Source organism: Protomyctophum bolini (assembly GCF_963924005.1).
Source record: "Protomyctophum bolini genome assembly, chromosome: 9".
Classification (NCBI taxonomy): Eukaryota; Metazoa; Chordata; class Actinopteri; order Myctophiformes; family Myctophidae; genus Protomyctophum; species Protomyctophum bolini.
In genome coordinates, this window is record NC_137870.1 from 11,760,568 (window position 1) to 11,772,972 (window position 12,405).

At 42.2% G+C, this 12,405-nt stretch overlaps 1 protein-coding gene across 2 annotated transcripts in view; it reads right to left on the minus strand.

The window, feature by feature from the left end:
- Positions 1–10,660, minus strand: part of actn4 (actinin, alpha 4) — a 63,446-nt gene extending 52,786 nt beyond the window's left edge. For both annotated transcript variants that reach the window (XM_080773017.1, XM_080773016.1), the window contains exon 1: positions 10,239–10,660. In XM_080773017.1, the coding sequence (XP_080629143.1) occupies positions 10,239–10,385 (147 nt within the window). In that variant the 5' untranslated portion in view covers positions 10,386–10,660. The remainder of the gene's footprint in view (positions 1–10,238) is intronic.
- Positions 10,661–12,405: the final 1,745 nt, after the last annotated feature.

Sequence of the window (12,405 nt, forward strand, 5' to 3'; positions counted from 1 at the left end):
TCCTAAACTAGGATATATGGAGCAGACAGATGTTGCTCTCTACAGGCTTATCATCATCATCATATAATATCATTATACTATAATTCAGTCAATGTCTGTCTGTCTGTCTGTCTGTCTGTCTGCCTGTCTGTCTGTCTGTCTGAATGTGTGTCAGAAACACACTCACCTGCACCAATCGCTCCCACTTTTCACACAGGCATGGACCATAATAATATGGAGGTCTTAACGAAGCCCTTTTTCCAATTTAACAAATTATTATTATTATTATAATTATAATTAATAATATTTTTCCTGTGCATGTATTTATTTTATTTTCTCAGTCAATATTCATTTTCAACTCTAAACTAAACCATCACTCCATAGCACATAAATCCATCCACTCCCAGGATCCACAGGCATCGCTCTTCACAGACACTGAAATACAGGCCCACTAATGGCATATGGCCACTGGCTAAATAAATCTATCTATAGACTCGGGTGTATGAAACAAAGCAGTCCATTAGACTTGTGGTACACAAACATTTGTTAACAGCAACAGTGAGTGATGAAGGCCGCCTTCTCCAAGTGGGTTTGCTTCCATTCTAACTTCCAGAGTGTTGTCAACTCTGAAACGGTGTATAAATGGACTGTACAGGTCCATTTGGTACAATCTCAAGAGTTAAATTAACATTGAGGATTATATTGTGCCCCCCTGCTGTTGAGCCAACTGTCCAGGCCTGTGCGTTTTGTTCTCAGATACAGAGGCTCTGGGGTTGCCAGATTCTGTGACTGAAAACAAGCAAACAAAACAAGTCCAAAAGAAGCAACCAATTTCACCACTTGAGCCCCATTACATCAGCTATTTTTACAAGGAATCATGAAGCACTTCAAATACACTTCAGAAACAAGCCCAAACTATGCCATTTTACAGAATAACTAGCCCAAAGTCAGCAGAACTGGCAACACTGCACACCAGCGCTGCAGGTTACTTTGCAAACGCAATAACAATGTTTCGGCCGACTGGTTTGTGCTGAACTAAATGCTAGTCTGTTGCAAACTGTGACAGTTTGAAGTAGTCTTCTTGGACGTTTAGACGTAGGCTGAACAAGTCTGTTTGGTGGGGAAGGACCATAAGGAATGCCATGAAGCAAAAGGTCCCACCAGTCGGGAATTAAACCAACAACTCATTTATCCAGGTATTCTATGCCCATTATGGTATGACATGAACCCTAAACACTTGTCTATCGGGCACCTCTGTTTAAACGATTCCATCAACAAGTTCCGTTTGCTGTTCTGAAGAAGTAGCCTAGACTACAGAAGATCCACAGATGCATTCGAATGCTATCTGCACACTGCAGCCATGGCAACAGCACAAGTAGGGTGGAAATATGCTGTGGCAACAAGCAGAACGTGTAAAGGGTCTCACAGCCTGAATGAGAGACATTCAATAGATGTATAGCATTTGTTTGCTGAATATCAAAATACATTTAGCAGCAGGTTGTCTCCAACATCTTTTGCTCCCAAAAAAGCACAGGATTGTGCTTTAGGAGAGGTAGTAGTTTGTCTTAATATGAAACTGACAGTGGGGTTGTGACTTGTAAGGTCAGAATAATGGTCCTTCATGGGGGAAAGCCTATGATGCTAAATATTCTTTGCAGAATCCTATAAAGCATTATATAGAACTTAGCATTATATAATATAGACGTTGTTCGGTAGGTTAAAAGTAAAACATGCAATTGTAGAGGGGTCTGTGTTTATTTAACAATAGTGTTTACCAGCTGCCTCAGGCAGAAAAAGCCACAGATATGCTAGTCTGGGGAAAGACTAGAAAGTGAAAAAGCTTTTCCAGTCTAGGGCAGTTACCCCCAACACACACACAGCTGCCCCCACCCCTAACACACACACCTAAAACACACATTCCTATCTTCTGCATCTTTGCCTCAATGCAAGCCCCATCATCCACAACTTCCGTTGTAAATGATTGTCCACACATACAGACAGACACATGCATGACATATGCAAACGCACACACATGGCAGCCACAATTTCTCAAGCTCGAGTATACAAATGCTGTCACACACTTTGAGTAGACACAAACCACATGGGCTCGAGTGGGAACATTTTGGCTGAGCTGCCAGCAGCATCCATAGCCTGTGATTGTCAAGAGTGCTTAACGTGTTGATTTTGGATCACTGACCAACTCCCCACATGGCTATCACTTTCATAATGGGCAGGAAGGCAATAACTGCTTCTAGGTCAGCAGAACTCTTGTCAAGGTTCCTGCAGAGGTTTAAGATGTACACCATAGTAAATGTTCATTGCATGTCCCAAACCTTATCATACCTCCCACCATGTCAGCCTGCAATGTGCATGTCTATTCAACAAGCCAACTTTTGAACTACCTCAATAAACTAAATGGAAAAGGATGTCAATTTTGACACGATCCTGGCAGAGGATGATAACATGGACTGGCAAATCTCCAAAGGGAGCTGATAATATCTACATTTTGACCTAAACTGTCTGCACATAGTAACTGATTCTCCAAGCTTTTTAACACATTTGTCTGGTAAACGTAGTAGTTTATGTTAACAGAAACAATGACCTTTGTAACGGTTTGACTAGAGGTTCCTGGGATGCCCTGATAGTCCAGGTCTGGTCAAACCGGCCTAGGGTATCACAAATTACATGGACTAGCCCCTGAAAAGCAACAATTCTAGTAGTCAGTCGAAGACCCCTCAGTCGACAGAGATGATTTGATTCAAGCAGTCGGGCTGAAACTCAGTGCTAGTATATTAGTATTGGACTGGTTCATCCTGTAGTAAACGGACTGAAATAATATGGAGATCTCTGTGCTTCATTTCTGCACCCGAGCTGTCAATTTAACCCCTGGTACCGCACTAGTAAACAACTTCATTAGCTTAAACACGGCTCAAAAATGCCTAAAGCGAAGTGGTCAAAACTGTGTCGCTACATTTCACTTCAAAAGGATTCCAACACCAGGATGTGCAACATGTAAAAGGGGGACAGGTCTACTCTACACACTAGAATACAATTTTCCGGCACCGGTTTAAAAATAACTGCGCTCAGTTTACGTACTTCTGGCAAACTCCTTTACCTGGATGCTCAGATTTGGTCAATACATTAGGCTTTACTAGTACTTCTACTACTACCTGCCAAAGAGACCTGCCAAGGGAATCTTGGGACAACTACAACAGTGACTCAAGTAGGAAATGTAGACTTGATACTGATAGAGGGTTTTCAAGACAGCTGCTCTGTTCTCTCTGTACATGTCCTCCAGAGAGTAAACTAAACTCAAGGTTCTCATTCACTGTAAACTTTCCATGCTCTACTATTTCCTAGGCTGGACAAGATCTGCTGCTCAAAGTGTCCAACCGGGAAGTACAGTTAGTACAAGCCAGGGCTACATGAAGTTCCGTTAGACTGGACAACATGTAACCCGACTTCATTTACTTCCAATTAGACACCTTTGTCAGTATATATTTTCCAGGCTTTATCCCCTTATGAGATGCTGATAAAACTATTTCCTGATACATCTCCTGGATCTCTGATGTTTGCCACAATGTGAACATTTATCGTAAAGTGTGCGATTACATTAAGAGGAATTCACAGACATTTTGGTTAACTTGCACTGTTGATGGTGGGACTGCTGGGAATTCCAACAGTGTGTTCTCAGGATTGTGTGCGCTACAGCTTAACAGTGCTTTTGAGATGATGCTATAGGTTGGTAAAACTCAGTCTTCCACACACAGGGTGAGGGTCTGAAGTTAAAACACAGCCCTCTAACATCCATATACTGGCAGCCAACCAAAAGGGAAATTCTTAGTCTCCATTGTTGCCATTGCAATTCATGTGGGGGAAATGCCATTCACTAATCGTTATAGCTATGCACAACAACGTCAAAGAAGTACGCCTATGAACACCAGCAATTAGTGAGACAAGTTGGCTACGTACACCCTAAACATGTTTACAGCCATTTATTGCTCCTTTGACATTGTAAGGGAACCTCATCCTGCCCTCTATTCCCAAATCTTCCTTGCTAACAAAAAGAGGAAGGAGGCGGCCAGGACGAGACGAGAGTGAGAAGGGGGGAAACAGACCGGAATAAAATCTCTTTGACAAAGAAACGCATTAAGCCAACAACAGCCATGCCTGCCCTCACCACCACCTACTCAAGACACATATGAGGGCCAAATACTGGTTCAGGGTTTAATATAACTTTTCCAATGTTTGGAGCATTTGCTCAGGTCTGTTCACTGTTGCCCAGTAGTGCCAGATTACAGACATATTCACTCTTTAACGATTCACTTGGTTCCACTAGCAACTTACAAGCTTAATCAATCACAGAACGATATCTAAATTGGTATTCCAGGAAACATCCTGACTACTACCAATACCATTAATATTATAGTAGCCATCTAGAAATCTCTCAGGAGGATTTTCCGTCTTCCTTCATCTCGCGCTGTACCCTGCCACTTTCCGTCACATCTGCAATCTTACAAAACCCCAACTTCTTTTTTTACTCAGGCGAAAAATCAGGACACCCCGCCCCCTACTGAAAAAAGCCCCCCTCCCCCTGGCCTAGCAGGCTGCAATGGGCCACCAATGGAATGTTTCCCCATGCATGATCACTCTCTGTGGCGGGTGGGAGAACAGAGAGCAAAAGGGGGGTGACTAAAAAAAAGGGGGGAGAGAGAAAAGGCAGAAACACAGAGGGTCTGCATTCCAATCTGCTCTGTCCTTTAACTGCCTTGCTGGTTGACTGGTTTGTTGTTCAAGTCTACATGCTGAATGTGGATCACAGTCAGCTGTGGGTCCCAGGGGTGGATGTCTGTCCCGCAGCTGACCTAGGGAACAGTATAGCATCATATCCTGATTCTCCCACGTTCCACAAAGCACACAGACACAATTGCAACTAAAAGCATGAGAACAGTGAACTAGGTTCTATACTTTAGTAAACTGGCACTAGGCTGCTTGGATTTATCATGTATCGCTTAAAACTGTATCATTATTTTTATTTTGCATCGTTAATGTTATACATTACAAGACTATTTGCACAAGCAATCATATACCGCAAATGTTGGTCAATATTATGCTTCCTACAATTCATAAGGTAAGGCCAGCAGTGTCGGTAGGCCAATCAGAGGCAGGCGGGGCGTTACTATGTCTTGTCTATGCTCGGACGTAGAAAAGATATACACTTTTTTAAACGGTGCGCGGATCTCCTCTTTCCTTTCTTAGTTATTCTTTTGGATCCTGCACCCGTTGAAATTTGTGGATGTGCATGCACCTCTTGACCACTGTAATTAGTAAAGTGTCTCAGAAAATAAGGATGATCTTTATCATTTTAGCCAGAACCACGAAACCAATTAATTGAGCTTGCTCTTCAGATATTAGTGTCAGTCTAACAAAGCAGGATAGGCTTAGTATCTAGCAGTCAGTGAGAAGAGGTTCTCAGTCAATGAAAGTCCACTGTGTCAAGGAGATTAGTTTAATCTGTAGTCATAGGCCAGCAACGCTGCAAATAATATCAGTGTAACAGCCATTGTTTAGTGACTGTTCACACACACACACACACACACACACACACACACACACACACACACACACACACACACACACACACACACACACACACACACACACACACACACACACACACACACACACACACACACACACACACACACACACACACACAATTCAAACATATCTAAATAACACTACAGATCTACAACTTACGTGTCACAACTCACAAGTTTATTTCCACCATTGTTTGTTTGAAAATATATTAATAAATGTCTAGTCAGTCATTTCTTTGTATATTTATTTTCCATATATGCTCTGTGCAACTTCAAAGCCAAACAGAAATGTATTATTTTATTCATATGTTCCAGTGTTCAACAGCAAACAATTCATTAAATTGTTAATCACAACTATTTGTGTGACAAATTAATCGTCATGTAATATGTCATAATCGTGACAGCCCTAATTAGATGGCATCTGCTTCTTTTATTTAGATTGTGGTTTATCATTTTACTAGCTAAACCACCACAATGGGCAAAAATCTCTAACCCGGCACTTGCAGGATTGGATGTCAACCACATCCAAATCAGGTCAGTCCTGCTATCTCAAATCAACCAATCATACAGCAGGCAAAAATTATCTGATCAAAGCACACACTCCTTGTCCATCCCACAGCCAATACATTGTCTATTGTTTTTGTCATTTGGACAGTGGGCCATTAGGTCGTCCTAGTAAAACAATTTGAATAGAGTTGCGTGCCTCTTTGGATTTGGAAAGGTATTAGTATAATATATTAGTTGAAGTTCTATCAATATAGTACAATGGCCATTAACCAACACCAACAGGATAAATTATCTTTTTTATGGTTACATTTGGGTTTACATTCCATAACCAAAATATTTGTACCCAATGCTATCCAACAATACACAGCACTAGCTTTGGTCCATATCTCTACTGCCTTTGCATAAGCATAATAATACAAACACACGCCACCTTTGTATATGCAAGTAGCAAAAACGTTATTTTCATTTTCGCTACAGTCAAGAAGATGGTCTGCATTTCATGCAAGCGCAGGAAGATTAGAGTAGTATAGCTCTAATGCCGCAGTGACTTCTGTATCCATTATGCGTTTTACAAGGATTTTTTCTTTTACTCATTGTACAAGCAAACATTCTAATCCTTCTTTTGGTTTTTTTGGGCAGTGTGTACTGTGTAGCCAAGTCGGGACATCTGTACTAACCCACCCAATCCTGCCAGTCAGTCAGATGAAAGGCATTTGAAAGTGGGTGGAGAATGAACAAACCAACGTTGTGCCCAGCTGCCCACCTTGGCTGTAGTGGAAAGGTTGTCTGTCTGTCTATCTGGGCACTGGGTTAATAAATTTAGTAAAATATACACACACAAAACACTTCTAAGAAAATAACATGCAAATACTACAGTGCAACTATGTAGGTCAAAATGTCCTTGGATCTTGTGTATTCAATTCTAATGTAGTCTACGTAATATCTCCTAACAACGGAATGCACTGCTACATAAGCAAAAGTGTCAGAAATATAGTGCTGGTGTACAATCATATTACTGAATGAGTCTACCCCCATCCACTTGTCTGCAGGTCACTGTATTAAATAGGCAGTCAGCTTTCAATACAGCTCCAATCACATTTATGCAAACAATTGAGACAGCTGTCAGCATATGAAAATGAAGTAAGACTGATAACACATTCAGTGGCCAGTGGCCACCGATGATTCTGCTTGATTAACACTGAGGATATTACTGTGTCTGATGTTTGAGGGTTATTTAGCTAGCATTTAGTTACACGTTTTGTGGTATCACGAAAACTGTTATTTGCATACTTGATGTCAGCACTACAAAAAAATCAGTTTAATATTTAGTCCCCATATAGGGGACATATCAGATATTAAACTGATAAGAACAGAGACTACAACTGCCTCATTTGCATTTTGTCAGCTGAATGACGTTATCTTAATCTAATGTAATATGATCTTTGGCCACAGAAGTTTTCAAAGTTAAGGAAATACAGAGACCAAAATAAATTAATGACATTTACTAACAAACACCTTATGAAGGTCATCCACAAACGCATCATTTGACACCGACTAGTGTGCTCATTGCACTACTGATGATGAGCATGGTCGACTTCCCTGAATCTTGGAATGTCCCTGCTGAACTCAGCTGTAGCCTCTGACATAACTGCAGCATAACTGTCACAAAACTAAAAGAAACAGATTTTGCATACAGTGCAGAGAGCTACAGTAAAGTACAGTGCTGGCATCAGTGTAGGAGCACTGCATACTTTGACATGTTCGGACATGTGGGTCGATCCCTCTCCACAGGGATCAACTTTAATGACATATTTGTGAGGTGAGGCATTCTGCCTGAGGGGAAGAGTGACAAAGTGCAGTAGACTGGACAGTGGACACACAAGGGCTGGCCTGGTCTGCCTTTTTACATGTGGGTGTCGAGAGTGTTACTCAAGTGATAAATAGACTACTGCAAGCTTCCAGGGTTGCCAAGTCCACTTATTTACTGCGACTTTAGGCTTCTTTATTCCCCAGAGTTGCGAGGGGAAATGACGAGTTGCAGGTTTTGAAAATCTAACAAGACAACATTTCTTTGATGTATATTCTAAATACCCATAGGTTTGGGGGTGTGTGAATAACATTGACAGAATAGGTCTGGTGTGTCTACTTATTAAGTCATGGTTAAAGTATGTGTGTAATAGTATAATAAATGACCAAAACATTCCTTATTATAATAGACATGATACATAGTATTGATCATAAATGTATCTAATCTTTATTAGGATTATATGGCCATATTATTGGGCTTGTTTTGGCTTGTATTTCGAGGAGAGATTTGGCTTATTTCTTTTGCAAGAGTTGGCTTGTTTTTGGAAGTGGGTTGGCTTATTTCTCTCACGAGAATTGGTAACACTGCAAGCTTCCTGAATGTGAAAGACAAAAGTAGGGCTTCCACAAATAGGCATAGATCTAAATAAATCTAAAACAGCAACAGGATGTTCTTGTGCAGTGGGAAAGAAACTAGCCTCCTTGATATTCCTGTCTTAACCCACAGAACTGAGTTGCATGCAGCTCAATCTCATTCATCTATTTCTTTTAAAACAAGTAGATTGGCTTCCATCAATTTAACACTTGTTAGCAAGTGTTGATTGACTGACTACTACTACGGACGGAGTAGCCTACTGACTCCTCCCGCCTACAATAAACGGGTGCAGTCTGGCTTGGCCTTTGAGGTGAGGTCCCCACTCTCTCAGACTACAAAAGACAAATCCATTCCCACACTCATTACATCCAATGCCTTGTGATATTTTTGCGGGAGGGAGGCACTCGCTCGCCTTTACGCAATAACTGGCACGGGGAGGGCGAATACACCACAGGAATGTGGCCTTTGTATCCCCACCAGGCCCGACATAGTTTCAACTTGGCTGCTGGGGTAGTAGGCAAGGGATATGGCATAGGAGTAAATATCTCCATTTTCGCCCGGTTTGGAATATGGCCATTTGTGTCCACCGGTGTCGGTGTGTGGAGGGCAGCAGAGTCAAACTATATTGTGTTAATGATTGATACGTTAAATGTTTTTCCCTTGCGTGCCGGGGAGTAAACTTTGGCCCGTGTACACTTGAGTCTTGACAAATATGTACAGAGCTTATGCAATGAGGCTTATATGAGAAAGGGGTAATCAATGTTAAAATGACGGTTTTAAAATGATTAATAATATCCCATAGTAGAAAACACAATTAAATGTGTGGTATGTAATGTATGCTGTCACTCCAGCAGGCGGAGGCATGCTAATCATCTCGGCGGCTAGTCAGTCAAATCAGATTTCTTGTGCGTAACCTAGTTAGCAAACACACCCTCCTCATCATTCCACAATTGTGGTTAATCCTTTATTATTGAGGCTACTCGTTCCCCAATCCCCTGAGATGATTTCAAATGACAAAATGCTGTTCTGAGCAGGGTGGGACGGCGAGGATGTGATGTTTGTGGAGATATTCTAGCCTTGTGCAACAGTAAAAGGCCTTTACAGCTAAAAGTAGACTCCTACTCAAGACTAATTTTACTCAAGTTGGACGGCGGTGTCGCTTTGCCAAAAGAGCAGATCTACAAACTAACGACGCGTCATTAACTTTTAGATTTACCCCTTTTTGGCAAGCGACATCACGAGCGGTACACAAACTGCCTGGGCTCCAGTCAAGTGTTGTTATCGGCCTCCAACTAGAACGTCAGATAACGCCCGGGAACCCATTCAACTTGCTATTTGAGTCTAAAAATGCGATATAATCGCAATTGCACTTTCTGTGTAAAAGCCACAGGCGTAGCGTTATCGCCGGGGTGCTGAAATATCGTCGCATGTCTGAAACTTAAACCACACAAGCAGCAGCAGCAGCAGCGGCTAAAAGCAGTCACCGCCACTGCATTACTTTATTACGGTCCAATAATTCATAGAATATAGCCTCCTCGCCAATGACCTCCATTATTATAATGAAAAAAGCAGGAGGCGCCTCAGTCACGACCAAACCAAATCATTCCAGGAAACCAGATGTGAATGAATAAGAACCAAAGGCCATGCTTCAATCTGGTATCAAACCAGGGCCCCACGTTCAGCCTCCATCATCTTCCTGCCATTTTCTTTTTAAACTACCATCTATCTGACTTGCACTATGGTTCCTTTACCTTTCTCTGCTGTTTCTCCCAGGCGGGGTCCAGCAGCAGGTCCCGATCCCAGTCATCTGCCTGCTCCATGTACGTAGGAACGCCACCGGTATTGGGGCCCGAGTATTGGACTTGATTATTGTTGGTGGAGGCGTGATAATCTACCATGTCAGCACGACAACACCTTACAGTTAAACTCTAAAGCGGACCAAAGCTAAAAAACACCAAAAGAAAGCTTTTTAAATGATCTTCTCCGCAAACGAAAATAATAAAAAAAAATACAAAAAGAGAGGGGGTCGGAGGATGCGACCCAGGCAGCAACTCTCTCTCCTTCACTCGCTTCTTCTTTCGCCCGTTTTTTTTAATCGGTCAGGAATATCCGGTCTGTGCAGTGAGAAATAGAAAGAATGCTTTCTCCACCCGCGGAGGGAATGGTGTGGTTGGTTGGGAGGAACCAGAGGAACCAGCCGCTCCTACAAGCTACAGCACACAGCGGCCTACGTACGTACAGCCCCCAAAATACCTCATGAATATTCATCACCTGCTACAACACTTGCAGCGGCCGGGCACGAATGAGCCCGTGTTGCCATGTCCGCTTATTGTAAGCGAGTTTGGGCTTGTTTCTCTGTAAAGTACCGGTATTTTGCGGTCTGCGGGTTGCGTTTTGTGGGCTTGTTTCTAAAGTGTAGTCACTTATTTGGGCAGTTGGGCTTGTTTCCTAATGTTGTTTAAACCAGTGATTCTCACACATCTCCATGTCAAGGACCTCCAGATTAATGTATTTGTCCAACTAAGGACCCGCCTACATCTGAAAATGTTTTGTGCCAGGAACCCCCAAACAAGATATGTGTTGTTGTTAAAATGTTTCAAAGAATACACATTTTGTCACATTTTCTTTCCATGATTATTTTGAAAATAGCAGATCTACACGCTCACGCGACGCGTCGTGGGCCTGTAGTTCGGCTATTTTCTAATAGCCTAGGCTTCTTTTGGACTTGTTTTCATGGACCTGGTTGCTCTTTTCTCTCATACAATCTGGCAACACTGGAATGAGCCTCGTGGAGTCGCGCCCTTATGATCGCGCCGCTGCAACACCGCCCTCTGGTGGACGGATCACGTGGGAGATTAATACGAGTTGAATACAGCCTGATTTTAATATCCGTTGGTTTTTATTATTGCGTCGTATTTCTACGATCATGGGGTGGTGATGGTAGTGCAGTAGACTGGTCATTGATTTGACACACTAGCTTATCCATTTGCTATTTTCGGCGTGCGACGCAGTGGGCTATAATATAAATTAAGCACTGCGACCTTATTTTTGTTTTCAGCATCCATCATTCATTGCAAGATGTTGTATAGGCTACATCTGAAGTTAAGTATCAAGTCGGTTTCTTGTTCTTTTTATTTATTTGTTTGTTTGTTTGTTTGTTTGTTTCTTTTTTGGGGGGGGGGGGTCTGTTTTATAGGCTACGTACATAGCCTATATTTTCACTTGGCAGATAAGGTTAAAGTTAAACTTTAACATATCCCTACCATATCATGAATAACCAATAAGGTTATGTAGAGGCGGACAACTACCCTGAATAATTTATAGGCAGGGGGATTGAATCCTGCTTCCCATCTTCTTTTGGTCACTTTTGTTCAACTCAACCCTCCCAGGCAGAGTGCGTCTTCTCTTCTGGGTGCTCGTCCGAAGCCTAAAGGGTTATATTCACCATTAACATTTCATAGGCTGACAGGCCTGGAAGAACCCTGCAGAAGTAGGTCATGCTCAGGCTGCGAGTGTCCTGAGCGATTAGTGTCACACTGTCTCACACAGTCCCTGACACACATACCATACACACAGGCGATAGCAGAATCATGGCGTTGCTTTGAAGTGTGTGATGTCATCATGTGCTGCTGGTAGAGCAGCAGGGGTTACAGGGGGTCTCCAGCTAAATTAGTTGAACCACTTTAACCCTATTACACACTCATTGGCTATTTGAAAGTAGTCGTGATGTGACGCATTGGGAGCTTGTAGATCTGCTATTTTCAGAAAAACAAAACACAATACAAATCTTGTATGGGGGTCCCTATCACAAAAGCCTTTAGATGGGGGTCCAGGTCCAAGGTCAAATACTTGAAACAGTTTGATAATCACTGCTGTGTAGAGACGAGAGTGCCACACTAGTTAGGTTAGGTAGTTTAT